Genomic DNA, 15,794 nt, shown 5'->3' with positions numbered 1-15,794 from the left:
CCTGCTTTTGGCTTCATTTTCCATGTCTTGATCATGTAGTTTCTGTTTACACAGTGGCTGATTCTGGGCCTGGGGAAGGAGTTGCCAGATATGTCAGAGAAAGGGCAGGCCCCTGGGGCGAGCCACAGCTGGGGCAAAAGGCAAGGGACAGAGGGAAAGTTGGATTTGGAGCAAAAAGTAGGGCCTTATCTCAAGGGGAAACAGATTTAGAGGGCCCAAACTTTCCCCTCAAGCAACCATTCTGGCTGTCATCATGGTAGCCTTTGCTTACTTGAAGCTAAAGGTGACAAAATGAGAGACATGAAGAATAGGAATGTGGTTGTCAGGGGTGAGGCAGGGGGAAGTGGGTGTGCTGTGCAAGGGCAACATGAGGGGTCTTTGTGGTGATAGGACATTCTGTGGTTTGACTGTCTGATGTCAATTTCCTGGTTGTGATGTTGTCCTACAGTTTTGTAAGATGGTAGCATTAAGCGGAACTGGGTAAACAGTCTATGGAACTCCTCTCTATTTTTCTCAAAAGTACATGTGAATCACTTTTACATCAAAACAAAAAGTTTAATTTAAAAACATATAACAAAGACCCAGTCTTTGACAGTATCTCTCACACTCCCTTCCCCCTATTTTTTTTTTCATTACAATTGTTCCTGCCAGCTAAGAATGTGTCAGCTGGGTACTTGTCAGTTTTAGGCTGTGGGTCCAGGTCCAAGCGGCCACATCTTTGCTTCAGAAGTCTGACCTCTTGGGGGTGCCTCTACTGGCTGAGATTTCAAGTCTTTTTTTCTTTGGGGGAGGTAAACTGACAATATGAAGAAGACCAGAAAAGCAAAGAGCATGGAACCCTGATATTTCCCATCTGGGCATGGCTCTTTCCTAGACTCAGTTGTGAAATGGGGGTGATAGTGGAAATGCTTCAGAGGAATCCAGGGAGATTCAGTGAGATGAGAGAGACACAGTGTCAAGTCCAGGGTCTGGCCCCATGGTGAGGTTGATGATGTGTGGGGTACATCTGAACCTGACACTGAGAACAAGAGGAGGAGAGCAACTCCACATGGGAGGCCTCTCTGCTTCAGAGATCTTGAGCCACATGATTTTAGGTGAAGCCTTATTCATTCTGAGACTTTGAAGGTTCCTCTTGGGTTTTAAGTTTTACAGGTTGCGAGTAATTTCCTGGCCTGTGTGTACTTTAGTGATCCTCTAGTACCTTCACTGTCTTCTAGAGCTCTGAGAGCTCCCAGAAACATTGAACTTGCCAGTCAGGAACATGGTAGCTGGGGCTTCTGATTTTGAACACTGTCTGTGGTAGAGAAACTCTGCCCTAAAGCACAGTGAATATAGCTACAATCTACAGCTGGGCGTTTTCTTAACTTGGTTGAGCAAAATCTAGGCACCAACCCTACAGTCACATCCCTTGACCTATTTTTAAAAAGTCTGTTCTGTGATGGAGTGCAAAATTACATTTTTAATTAAAATAAAATTTAAAATAATGAAACATTGAGCCCTTAATTTTGTACCAGGGGCTGTGTTAAGCACTTTACTTGTACTTTTACTTTTACATGTACTTTTTTTTTTTTTTAACTTGTACTCATTGAATCTTCATGGGAATCCAGTGTAGGTACTACTGTTATTATCACCATTTTATACATTAGAAGAAAGGCTCAGAGAGGCTAGGTCATCCACCCAAGGTTACACAGTAAGGGGCGGAGCTAGGATAAGAACCTAGGCAGTTGGGCTCCACAATCAGCATGTTTAATCACTCATTATGCCATGCTACCTGTCTAGAGAAGAGAAAGTAAAGGTGAGTCCTGGGACTCATAGGACAGCCAGGAGCCATGGAGGTGGCACCCCTCAGAAAAGAAAGGGATGGGTCCCTGGTGAGGACCATAAATATCTAGGCTTGACAGACTGTGAAATGACTTAGTGGTTCCCACAGGTTGCCACCCTTCACAAAAGTGGATGGGGTGCCCTTCTGGACACAGGAAGGCATGTGCCTTCCTCACATGACATTGTTTACCACTTCACAGAGAAATATATCCTAGCAAGTCTAATCTCCTGCAGTTTCCTTTCAGATACCTACATATGTCTATAACTGGGTTTTTCTGACCCTCCTTCCCTCCAATCCCCTCCTTTTTCCTATGGAAGCCTCACTCTTCCACCTGTGCTTTGGAGCCCATCCCAGGATCCCCATCTCCTTCTCCATTGTTTAGATATTTCTTAATTCATCTATTTTTATCACAGGGAAATCAGATAGCCTTCTCTGACATACTGGAGAGAATACACAAGTGATTCTACTCACATGATCTCTGTGAAATCTAGAAAGCCATGGGAGCCCTACAGTAAATGGACTTATCTCTGCAGAGACAATCTCTATTTCCTATCTTTGTTTTTAATGGAAATTTGTTGTGGAAAGACTTGGATGATAGAAAACCCTTTCCTATATACAGTGGCTTCCATTACCCATCATAAGTGGCTTTTCCAGCCCTTTGCTCTTAAACTTATCAGCATCCACACTTCTTTTGGCCTTCGGCTCAGACCTCACCACTTTAGGGAGGCCTTCTTGACTCCCCAGGCTCTTGTAGCTAACAGCCCTTCTCTAGTACTGCACTCACTCTTCAACCAGGTATTTTTGCACTTGATTCTCCACTGAAGTGTCCGACCCTGGGGCAGGGCTCTGTCTGTCTTGCTTGTGCTGTGTTCTGGCATAGGAGGCTCTCAGTAAATACTGGCCAAATGAGTGAGTGAGCCAACCTTTCTCTAACTCAGACCAAAAAGCAGCATCTCTGGGTATTAGGAGTCCAGCACAGATCAGAGAGCAGCTGGGAACCTATGAACCAGGCTCACTGGCCAACAGCTGGCAAAGGGGTTACTGTATATTGCTCTGCATAATATGTGTCCACATTTTTGGCCCAAATTTTCAGGAAAAAAAATTTTAGTTTTAATTTTTAAATTCAGTTTTAAAAGATTTTATTTATTTATTTTAGAGAGGGGGAAGGGGAGGAGGAAGACAGGGAGCGAATCGTCACTATGTGGTAGCCTCTTGCACTCCCCCTACTGGGGACCTGGCCCGCAACTCAGGCATGTGCCCTGGCTGGGAATCAATCCCACAGGCCAGCACTCAATCCACGGAGCCACACCAGCCAGGGCTCAATTATTTATTTATTTATATTTAGATACTTGTTTTTTGTATTATAAAGGAATTTTAGCATTTATTTTTGAACATATTGTGGTACAAAAAATTTTAGATAACAAATAATTACAAAACACAAGAACAGATACAAGGTACAAGAAATTTTCTGTGCCAGTAACAAATTTGCATATGGATATCATTCTTGCTTTCTAGAGTTGCACTTTTAATGCTTAGCATAAATAAAAGAATTAAAAACATTTATAGAGATAGAGAATTAGTACTACCCATGTATAATGCATGTCCTTATTTTTCCCTCAAAAATTTGGGCAAAAATGTGTGCATTATACATGGCAAAATATGGTATTCACATTGGAATAATACCCATAGGCCTTAGAAGAAAAGGTCTCTTATCAGTTCATTCAACAAAGAATAATCAGGTTTGAAGGAGAAAAACTCCCCAAGAGTAAGCTCTTTGGAGTTGCTTTGTATTGTTTCCCTGTGGCTCACTGGCCTGTACTATCATGAATATTGGGTTTGTGAAATATTCTAAATGCAAATAATAATTTAGCGTAGAAACTGGCCTGAATATGAAACATACTGAACACTGGAAACAGCCTTGTCTGTGGCCAGTGCATGCTCCTCTTTTCATGTGATCCTTCTTCTTGTGTCTGAGCAATGCTCCTTGCAACTGGCCTCTGCTTGCACATTGTGCTCAGATTCTCCCTGGATACCCGGGCCATGCTTCCCACACACTGCAGGGCCAAATCCAAACTCTCCTGTGGCTTGCAAGTCCTCATAGGGCTCCCCTCTGCTTCCTTCCTCAACACTCCTCACCCTTACATGTCTATCCCCTCAGCCCTGGCTGCCTGTAGACTTTCTTCTCTCTTATGACATTTAGCTCAGTTGCTCTTTCCTCTGGGAAGCCCCCTGCCTTCCCCAGGGACATTTCAGTGCTCCCACTCCTTTCACAGGCTCAGCTTCTGTACTTACAGGCTGGGGGCTGCCCCCTGACATTTCTAGTTTCCAGAATGCACTTTTCCCATGCCCTAACTTCTGTCTGCCAGCAAATATCTGTCTCCTTTCAAGGCCCAGTTCAAGTGTTTCCTCCCATGACAGGTGCTCGGACACTAGTAGTGAAACTGGTGCCTGTCTCCCCAGGGCTCCCGTAGCTTCGTGGACACATCTTTAAAAACAGCTGTGATAACAACGGCTCTCATCTACCTAGGGTTGATGCTGTGCCAGGCTCTACCCTAGGCCCCCAAGGGATCTAAGGTTTAGTGACACTGAATGTGGTTTTCACGGTTACACTGTAGCACAAAGAGACAGAGCTGGAGAGCTGGGTTTAGACTCAGGCTTTTTTGCTTCTCCCACAAGGCCCTCTGTCTCTTTGTCCTCTGTAACAGAATTGTTGATGTGCCATTTTCTCCCTCTAACTATGACCTCAGAAGATAGGGCAATTTATTGGGTGTCCTTGCTTCCATCTCGGCACCTTACCCAAAGTGGGAGCTCCACACATTTGTTCACTCGACATGATGCCTACAGGATGGCAAAGGGGAGATAAGGCCCTGCCTGACTTGGCAGAAAGTCTGCTTGGCCATTTACCAGGAGACTGAAGTTCCTGCTATGATTGCTGGAGCAGGAACCCAACTTAGATGGCAGAAATTCCCAAGCCAGACAAGAACCATCAGAAGTAACGATGATGAAATTCCATTTTGGATATAAAGAGGATTCAAATATTGAATTGCTACTTAATCAAGGGCTTTCTATTTACTGAACTTTTTTTTTTTTTACCCCCCAAGAATTACTTTAAGGGCATGTGATTTACTGAACATTTTTTCTCAAGAATTACTTTTTGCTCTTAAGGCTTGAACTCCTGGATATCCTGGTAGGTCATAGCTCTGGACACGTGGGCACAGGTGGTTTGTGCACACCCACCAGAAGGCGCTGGGGCCTCTTTCTGGGCTGAGGGGCTTCACAACCAGAAGTGAGGCAGAAAGTGAACCTCGCTTGCCTTTTTGGGATGGAGGCTCCTGAAGTGCAACCCTCAATCTAGACAGAGCCCCTGAGTGGTCACTGTGGGAAGAGGAAAGCGACCATCATGTTCCCTACCCAATCACACCAGCCACAGCTACCTTTTGACAGGTCCAGTGATTGAATAAATAATAAGAGATACAAGAAAGAGTTACTGGATCTTCTGGCCAAGATGTCAGGTAGATAGGCTTCACTTCCTTGCAAAACCAAAAGAAGGATAACAACCAATCTAAAAACAAAAATTGACTAAAACTACCAGAAAATAGAACTGTATGGAAGTCTGACAACCAAGGGGTTAAAGAAGAAACATTCATCTAGACTGGTAGGAGGGGTGGAGATGTGCAACCAGGGAGGAAAGGATGTGTAGCAAGGCTGTGGCTGGTGGACCAGTAGGTTCCACATTCATGTGCAGATAAACAGGGAGGAATAACTGAAGAACAAGACAGATCACACAACCCAGGGTTCCAGCATGGGGGAAATAAAGCTTCCAAACCTCTGGCTGTAAACACCAGTGGGGGCTTCAGTGGCAGGAGAAAGTCCCAGCCTCACAGGAGAGTCCATTGGAGAGGCCCACAGGATCCTAGAACGTACACAAGCCCATCCACCTGGGAATCAGCACCAGAAGGGCCCAATTCACTTGTGGGTAGTGGGGTAAAGTGACTAAAAGCTGGCTGAGAGCCAAGCAAATGGCATTGTTTCCTCTCACACCCCTTCCCAATATACAGCGCTACAACCCTGTGACCTGGGTTGCCCTGTCCTGGCAAATACCTAAGGCTTGGCCCCTTACAATGTAACAGGTGTGCTGAGACAAAGAAATGTGGCCCAAATGAAAGAAGAGATCAAAACTCCAGAAAAAGAACTAAGCAATGAAGATATAACCAACCAATCAGAGGCAGAGTTCAAAACACTGGTAATCAGGATGCTCATGGAAATGATTGAGTACAGATGCAAAATAAAGGAAGAAGTGAAGGCTATACATGTGCAATAAAGCAAAATATACAGGAAATCAACAGTAAAGGGAAGGAAACCAGGACTCAAATCAAAGATTTGGGACAGAGGGAAGAAACAAACATTCGACTGGAACAGAATGAAGGGACAAGAATTCAAAAAAATGAGAAGAGGCTTAAGAACCTCTGGGACAACTTTAAACATTCCAACATCCGAATCATAGGGGTGCCAAAAGGAGAAAAGCAAGAGCAAGAAACTGAAAATTTATTTGAAAAAATAACGAAGGAGAACTTCCCCAATCTGGCCAAGGAAATAGATTTCCAGGAGATCCAGTAACCTCAGAGAGTCCCAAAGAAGTTGGACCCAAGGAAGCACGCACCAAGGCACATCATAATTAAGTTATCCAAGGTTAAAGATAATGAGAGAATCTTAAAAGCAGCAAGAGAAAAGGAGACAGCTACCTACCAAAGAGTTCCCATAAGACTATCAGCTGATTTCTCAAAAGAAAATTTGCAGGCAAGAAGGGGCTGGAAAGAAGTATTCAAAGTCATGAAACGCAAGGACCTACATCCAAGATTACGCTACCCAGCAAAGCTATCATTTAGAATGGAAGGGCAGATAAAGTGTTTTCCAGATAAGGTCAAGTTAAAGGAGTTCCTCATCACCAAGCCCTTATTATATGAAATGGTAAAGGGACTTATCTAAGAAAAAGAAGAAGATCGAAACTATGAACAGTAAACTGACAACCAACTCACAACTATCAACAACTGAACCTAAAGAACAAAAACAAACTAAGCAAACAACTAGAACAGGAACAGAATCACAGGAATGGAGATCACGTGGAGTATTATCAGTGGGGAGGGGACAGGGGGAGAATGGGGGAAAAGGTACAGGGAATAAGAAGCATAATTTGTTGATACAAAATAGGTAGGGGGAGGTTAAGAATAGTATAGGAAATGGAGGAGCCAAAGAACTTATATGTATGACCCATGGGCATGAACTATGGTGGGGGAATGCTGGCAGGGGGTTGCAGGGCAGAGGGGGATAAAGGAGAGAAAAAATGGGACAACTGTAATAGCACCATCAATAAAATACACTTAAATAAATAAAAGAAAAGAATTACTGAGATCTTGCAAAACCACTTTCATAACTGCTGGTCACAAACAGCAAGATTGTATGGTCCCAAGTCTTAAAAGTTGTTGACAACTAAGGAAATAAGAAATATGGACTAGATAGAAAATGATAGGGAATTATTTCTACTTTTCAGAATGTGATAATGGTATTGGGTCATATGTGTGAAAGTCCTTATTATTTCTGGATTCTTCTCTTGGGCAGCACAGGCTGAGTTAAGAATCATGGTGTATGTAACTTACTTTCAAAAGGTTCTGTCCAGGTTGGTGTGGCTCAGTGGATTGAGCACCAGTTTGAGCACCAAAGGGTCGCCAATTGGATTCCCTGTCAGGACACATGCCTGGATTTCGGGCCAGGTTCCCAGCTGAGGGCATGCAAGAGGCAAACAATCGAAGTTTCTCTTGCACATCTATGTTTCTCTCCCTTTTTTTCTCCCTCCCTGCCCTCTCTCTAAAAAAAGAAGATAAAAAAAATCTTTTAAAAAAGATTCAGCCAAAATAATGTATCCACTTAATGACATTCAATTAGGCAATAAAAGAAAAAAATGAGATACATTGGATCACATCACAATGAAAACATTTTGCACATCAAAGAACACTATCAGAGTGAAAAAGCAACCCACATAATGGGAAAAATATTTGCAAATCATTTATCTCATAAGGAGTTTATGTCCAGAATATATAAAAAACTTCCACAATTTAACAACAAAAATCAAACAACCTGATTAAAAAATAGACAAAGTACTTAATAGACATTTCTCCAATGAATATATATCAATGGCCAATGACCAATAAGAATGTAAAAAGATGCTCAATATCAGTAATCATTAGGAAAATGCAAATCAAAATGATCAGGCAATCCTACTTCTGTGTATAAATTCAAAGGAATTGAAAGCAGGGTCTTGAAGAGATATTGTATACCCATGTTCATAGAATCATTATTCACAATTGCCAAGAGGTGAAGCACCCCTAGGTGTGCAAGGATGAATAAACAAAATGTGCTCTAGTCATACAATGCACTATTATTTAGCCTTGAAAAGGAAGGAAATTCTGACACACGCTACAACATGGATGACCCTGGAGGATGTTATGCTTAAAAGATTAAGAAAAAAAAAAGAACAGATACCAAATGATTATACTTATATAATGTGCCTAGAACAGTCAAATTCATAGAGACAGAAAGCAAAATGGAGGTTGCTAGAAGCTAGGGGAGAGGAGATGGGGAGACCATATTTAATGGGCACAGAGTTGCAGTGTGGGAAGATGAAAAAGTTCTGGAGATGGATGGTGGTGAAGGTTGCACAATGTGAATATACTTAATGCCACTAAAGTGTACACCTAAAAATGATTAAGGTGACAAATTTTATATATCTTACCACAATAAATTTTAAAAGATTTGAAATCTACATCCCTACTGATATTTTCATTTTTAAACATTGATAAAGAAAGTATGGCAGAGAATTTCCAATTGATCAATCTTGAGAAGAGTATATGAGTGTGCATTGTACTACCATGTCAACTTTTCTAAAGATTTGATAATTTCCCTAATAAAATTGGAAGAAAAAGCTGGTGACTGACTTTGACCTTTCCTTTCCTCACAATCTCAGTTCTCTCATTCTTTATTTTGATTTGCTTTACCAGGAGGAGCCATACATCCCTTGGGCAGGCTTGTGGCAGGGAGACTCTGTGGTCAGAGGCCTTTTTGGGGCTTGTGTCTGGCTCAGCCACTTATTCAAGCCTTGGCAAGTCAGTTGCATTGGATCCTCATGTAAATGGGGGTTTAATTCAATGACACCTTTAAGAGAGCTTTGCGCAGGTTGTGTTCCCATGTGAATATAGCCAACTGTGTAGCCTTTTTCTTCTTTAACCATGTGAAGGTACTTGGATGAAAAGCTTAGCTCTGCCTAAGGGGCAGGGAGAATGCCTCATTCTGTCTCAGGTCAGGCTGGCAGCTGGGATTACCCCTAACAGTCTCTCTACAGAGTCATTAGTTTTTCTGCTATTTAAAGTCACTGACTTCAGGGACCTGCCTCTCATTTGCTCAGAGCTGCTTCTCCCATAGTCAGGAGGAGGATGACTAGGAGCAGGAAACATCTGGAGGAAGCGGGCAGGAAGATCAACAGACCCCACTTTGCAAGTCCCAAGACTAAGGCAGACCCATCCACCCATTGTCCCATATGGAGCTACACACTCCAAAAAACGTTCTAATGACTTGTAATTCTTTTTAAGTCATTGGTAAATTACAGCTGCCTCAAACAGACAAATTCCATGTGGGGAGTATGAAATACTGAAACCAACCGTCAACAGTAAATATGTTTAGGTATTAGATCATAGAATCTTGAGGTATAGGTATAAGCTTTAACTAAATGTTTTAATTGCTTTGGTCATCACATAGCTTATAGTCAAACATTAAGAAAGTATGTTAGCCTTGTTCTGAAGGGCTGCCTAAAGCAAGTTCCAGAAGTGTTCAAAAGTATACTTTGCTTGAGATAATAGAAAAATATACTTAGTTAAGCACAAAACAATGATAGCTTAAACAATAGTGATAGTCACGAGATGTCTAGTTTCTGCTTTTTGCTTTAGAGATGTCACTGATGCACAATTATGAGATATTTTGCAGAATCTTGGTTCTTCAACCCAGCACCCTTTGTTCTCACAATATAATTTTGTGTTGCTGATGTAGTGTTTCTTTGTCAGCAGGGGGAGATAACTCCAGGGCCACAAGGAGAATTTATGAGTTTGTTTTGCAGAAGGAAAGAATGTCTCCAAGGTAGCTGTGACCAGCTGCCGCCGCCCAGAAGTCTGGCTGCACAAATTGTTATCTGTGACTAAAGAAACACAGACTTCTCTCTCAGTTCCCTGAAAATCTCTATTCCCCACCCCCTAAATGCATAAAACTCTCTACTTTAGCTTTTTTAGGTAGACTCATTTGAAAGATCTTGATCTCTTGTCCTCTGTCTGGCCAAATTGAATGAATCTTTATCTCCAACAACTGGTGTTTCAATGTTTTGGCTTACTAGTGCATCAGGTACACAAACCTGAATTTTAGGAGGTGATTTTGTAACAATATGATTGATGGAGAGTAACAAAATAAAACTGGCTAACCAAACCAGGAACTGGAAAGTTAATAACCAGTTCTTGGAGAGGACTGCTGTGGGAGGCTATGTCTTGGGGACAAAGGAGAAGCTGGAGCCTCTCTTTAGCTGTGGTTATAATTATTGAAAAGCCTCAGTGTGTCTGAAGAGTTGGCAGGAGCATTCAAGGGTCATGGGCAGAGGTGGCCTACTGGTATGTGGGTGGGAGACCTGTAGAGAACTGGGGAGCAGGGGGCCTAATCCTTGATGCTGTCACCTCTCAAACACTGTGTGGTGCCTGGAGTGGCACCCACTTATAGAAATGAAATAAAGTGGGGTTGGCCACTCCTCAAAGCTCTCACCATATGGCCTGCCAGCATGATATAAATAAGCTAGGATACTCCTGGTGGGCATCCCAAAGTATTTACGGAAAATGGAGACTTGGTTCCAGAAGGCAAAGTACCTCAATATACAAACAGTGCATTGTCCCCTGCGAAAGGGGTGCTCAGAATCACAGCATCTCTTCCTCCCAGCTCACAGGCCAAAGGATGGAGGTCAGAAAGAAAGCAATGCATTCTTTCATGAATAACTGTTGTTAGCAAGGATGTGGCGTAAGGGCAAGTGGAGACTCTGAGCAACTCCCCTCTTTATCTGCCAACTCCCACTACTACCTGCATCCTTGGCTGGACAACTAAGACCGTTCAAGGCTTTTCAGAGTGTCAGGGGTTCATTATATTCCGAGGATGGAATGATTAATATGTCAGTATCCAGTGTTCTGACCAGAGACTCTAAATGTGTAGACAGACAAAAAATGCTTGAGTAGCAACTTCTTTGTTCCCAGGATTTTAGAGCCAAAAGCACTTGGCTCAGAGCAGAGAAGTCCGGGCTCAAATCCTTACTTAGTAGCTGTGTGACCTCAGGTAAGAGACCTGCCTTGTCTGGGCCCAAGCTTCCACAAAAGCAAGTACTGGTAATAGTACTGCCTTCCTGGAGTTGTGGGAGACAAAAGGGCCAGTCTGACACAGAAGAAGGGTGCAACCATTGCGCATTGGATTGTGCTGAGACAATTACTCTTGGAGGCCTCACAGGCCAGGAGAATGTGCATTGGAGGGCTGGCAGCTGTGAAATGCTGTTGGTGAAGGGTGTCATGCTAACAGTCTTGGGTGGGTTGTGAGAGCACTTGCCACAGAAAACCCCGAACAAATATCCTGCTTTGACATTGGAACTGCAGAACCAGCTTGTTTCCCCAGAGATGGCACTCCAAAGAGTCTGCCACCCTCCATCCCTTCAGCCTGCTCCCTTCATCCAAGGGCCTGCTTTTAGTAAGCTTGTTAGGCAAACTTTTTTTTTCTTTTGAAGCTTTTATAGTTGCAGGGTTCCATGGGAAATATCTTTGCTAAAGATGTGCCTTAAGACACCCAGATGTTAGATCTGGGGAGGTGTCTTTTCTGAGCACATTTCCCTTTGGACATTGGTATTTTTAAAGCTCAGCACAAGGTTCAAAGGGAGACTCAGAGCTGGACAAGTGAGGGGTGAATACTCTCTGCTGAGGGATGGAAACACTTGCTCCTATTCATTCCAATGGGAATTAAGCCTTCGCGTTGACCAGCCACCAACCACCTCCCTTGTCAAAGTCTTCCTAGCAAGGACATGAATTTGTGTTTCTAAAGAATCACTCCATTTACCTGACCAGTCAAAAACCTGATACATGAGGGCATGCAACCCAGGATCCCAGGAGAGCCTGTGTGCTGTATATTCATACCAGGCTCTTACGTGTGTTTAAAGCCTTCAGTGGAATTTTCCATTATTTCAAAAATGAGATTAAAAACTCTGAGAGTTGCTACTTTTAAATAAAGAGGGCTTGGCATATTTTATTCTCTCTCTCTTTTTTTTTTTTTTAATTTCTTTTTTTGCCCAAGTACCTTCAGATGGTGAGATAAATGACTCAGATTTGCACCTGGATGTTTCCTCTCAAAGATCTCAATGCGAGGTCCCTCTCTCTTTTAACCCATTGTTGTCTTGGCACAGCTGCTGCAAAAATAATTGTTTTTACTAGAGATTGCACATTTGAGCCAGAGCCATTATGGGGGGATACTAGCAGTTGGAGAAGCCCCTGTCCCACACTGACTCCCATCACTAAGTGAAACCTGCATGCAGAGCAATGGCCCCCAGCCACAGGCTGCATGGACTAGTAATTATAAAACAAGAAAAGTAGCTTAATGATCATAAATACTAGCTGGAAGCAGGCACCCAACCATAGACTTTGAATCAAATGTATTTAAATCCCAGGTATGTCCTTGACTGATTCTGCCACCATGGGCTTTTTTTAACCTCTAAGCCTCAGTTTCCTAATCTGTGGAATGGGATTAATGTTGGTTTCATTCATGTCAGGCTTAAACTAAACAGCATGTGTTTTGCCTTTGGTTTTTCTGGGTCTTAAAGTTGTACAATTTTTTATCTTTACTCAAATATTCTTTGACCCTGGTGGATCACATATGGCACCATGATGTGTGTTTGGGAGGCACTGGGGGTATTAGATCTAGTTTCTAAAACTAGATTAAAATTGAATGGAGATGACATGGGTGGATCTGATACCCTTTGGCTCCCCACAGACCCCACCACTCGCTAGAGCCTCTTACCAGACTGATTCATAAGGAGCTGCTGACCCTGGAAGCCTGGGAGTTTTAATCCCTGATAAAAAAATGTCTCTTTCCTATACATTAGGGATGGTTTGCATTTAGTTGCCTTTTCTCTGACTCAGAGTGCCAGGAGGTCAAATTGTTTTTAAAATTTATTTACTGATTTTTTTTTTTTTCTGAGAGAGAGAGAGACAGACAGACAGACAGACAGACAGACCTGTAGCTCCACCTATCCATACACCTACTGGTTGACTCCTTATAAGCCAGGACCAGGGATTCAACCCACTACCCTGGCACATACAGATGACACCCCCACCAACAGAGCCATCCAACCAGGGCATAGAAGGACAAATTTCATAATAAATCTAGAGTCCAGCTGCTCAGGTCCCAAGGAAACCTGGGAAAGCTAGAGCGCCTCATTCCATTGTACATGGTCCTTAGGAAGCCACTGCTTTCATGACTTCAAATTTCTAAGGTAAGACAGGAAACTGAGGGAGATGAGTGGCAAAATGATTTGCTTAACCCTGAAGATAATCCAGTGTCTTCCAGATACCCAGGGTTGCTTCCTGTCCACTGGCTGTAAGTCTACAGGGGGTTGTTGCCTCCACAGGCAGGGCTAGGGACCACACCCACCTAAGCTCTCAGGTTAGTCCCACTAGTGGGTGATCCAGACAAGTCCTCTCATCTTGCAGAACCTCAGTCTATTAGTCTGGGACTGTCTTGTTTGGGTAATCACACAGCACCCACCTGGTACAGAGCATAAAGGCAGAGATAGGTGCTGGCCTTTTGATAAATAGGATATAGGTTGATTCACTGAGCAGCATCTTAATAGATGAATCCCAATTTCTGGGGTTGTGGAGTCTGCTCAGACCCAGTGTCCCAGGTACACTATTGACCTTGACCTTTTGTTGATGCTGACCTTTGTGCCTGGTCCCATAGGCAATGGCATTGACCAATGGCACAAACTCCCGGCTTATCTCCCCCAAAGCCACCTTGCCTCTTCTAAGTTTCTGGTTTTTCTCTTATAGAAGGCAGTACCACTCTGCTCGGGGGGTCTGCAAGATACTCCTGGCAGAGCAGTGGCTCCTAGGAGATAGGGTTCATGGGTTACCCAGTGATCTAACCTCAGGTTAGCCCTCAACACTTACTTGCTGCTCAATATGTGGTCGAACCAGACTACTGGTGTTCTGCAAATGAGCTGTCCTCTCTCCATGCCGAGGATCATGGAGTTTCTTCCACCCAAACCCATTTCTTCTGATCCCCCTTCAGGCCAGCACCACTGCCACAACCCATAGGACATTTGGCCTGGCCTAAATCCATTCTGCTGTCTGCTAAACTATCCCAGTTGTGCCCCTCTTCCTGCATTCTTGGTCTGTGAAGTTGGGTGGGGTTGACACTGATCCCCTTCCTGGACAAATAACTCAGGCTTGGACAATCAGCTAATAAGAATCAGCCCTGGGACTTTTCTTGGAAATAAGTGTTGTTTTCCCACTGGGGTTGCTCATGTAAAGCTGCCAGTGGCCATCTCTGCCCCGACTTGGGCGAAGTTTGGTTGGGAATGAAGCCGAACCAGGGGATATGAGACCTGAGGAGAACGAATGGTGAACAAGATTTTTAAGCCCCTGGATCCACTCCTGCCGTAGGCCTTTAGTTTATTCACCAATAAATCTCACTTTTAAATTTGCTTAAATTGTTTTAAGTTTCTGTCACTTACAACCAAAAGAAACTTGGCTGATGTACACACAACTTTATCTTGTTAACACCATTGCATGTTTAGGGCACAGCTCAGGCATCATGACCACACATCCCTTCCCTCCCTATCCTACCCCCAGACACCATCTCATGCATCTTCATGTCCCCATAACTTCATGCAGGACCTCAGCATAAGGGCAGCAAAATGCCACAGATAGAGCTAAAACTTGGATGTCCCACTGGGCTGCTACTTTCACTCCCTCACCAGCTTCTGCTAACCAGCCCCCCACCCGCCATTTCAGAGAGACTCTCACCTCTGTCTTATTCCGAGAGAGCATGCTGGCATCGATCGGGCCCAGGGACATGTTTGGCAGGACAAGGTTGAGAACTTTTGCTGCAAGGACCTAGCCAGGGAGGGAAAACAAGGATGTGAGTGCAGTGGGATCTGTGCCCAGCTTTGCCCACGGGACAGTTTACAGTAAATTAAGAAAAGTGACACTCAAGCTGAACATCAGCCAGGTTTGTTTCCCAAAGCTGAGTGCCCCAGGACTCTCCCTGCTGTTACTCAGACAGCCTTGAGTTAGTCTGGCATAGATCCCTGTGGGGAGTGGGTGAGAGGCAGCCGCCAGGGCTGATAGAGGGAATGCCATGTCTATTTTTCTCCTGCTCTGGAGCCTGTGTGGTAGCTCTCCCCACACTCGTCAGTCATGATTTTGAATTATTTTCAGGAGCTGCCTGGCTGAGCTCTTCTGCATGAGCCACTCCTCAGGGGAGTCTAAAAAAAACACCACAGGAGCAGAGTCACCTAAGTCACCTGAGAGTGAAACCAGACAGCTTAGAAGGCGCGAAAGGAACCTGCTCTGATCGAAAGAATCTGTTGATTGGTTTGGTTTCTCCTGGAGGGGAATAAAAACAGTTGCCAAGCCTGATTAGGAGATGTGTAGCAGAGGGAACGAGGCCTGACTTGATTCCTGGCTGTGATGCCTTACACATGTCGACTTGAGAGCTGATCGCAACTAAGCCTCTGTTTCTTTAGCTGCCAAGGGGCACCACTGTGTACAAAAGCACCAGACACACAGTAGGTGCTTAATATATGCTCCTTGAGCTTGAACCTGATTCCAGTACAGGCCTTCCTGCCCCGACCCTACTCATTTCT

The 15,794-nt window shown here is 43.8% G+C and overlaps 1 protein-coding gene across 5 annotated transcripts in view; it reads right to left on the bottom strand.

Moving 5' to 3' along the window:
• Nucleotides 1-15,794, bottom strand: part of MGLL (monoglyceride lipase) — a 190,240-nt gene that overhangs the window by 9,102 nt on the left and 165,344 nt on the right. For 4 of the 5 annotated variants that reach the window (XM_054587495.1, XM_054587497.1, XM_054587496.1 and 1 more), the window contains exon 6: nucleotides 14,953-15,042. The exons of the other annotated variant lie outside the window; for it this stretch is intronic. In XM_054587495.1, coding sequence (XP_054443470.1) covers nucleotides 14,953-15,042 — 90 coding nt within the window. The remainder of the gene's footprint in view (nucleotides 1-14,952; nucleotides 15,043-15,794) is intronic. 5 annotated transcript variants of the gene reach the window in all.

This window comes from Pteronotus mesoamericanus, unplaced genomic scaffold, assembly GCF_021234165.1.
Source record: "Pteronotus mesoamericanus isolate MK-2021 breed Mesoamerican mustached bat unplaced genomic scaffold, CSHL_Meso_final scaffold_118, whole genome shotgun sequence".
Lineage (NCBI taxonomy): Eukaryota > Metazoa > Chordata > Mammalia > Chiroptera > Mormoopidae > Pteronotus > Pteronotus mesoamericanus.
Note: the sequence above shows the minus strand (reverse complement) of the source record. Positions and strands in the feature narration are given on the sequence as shown.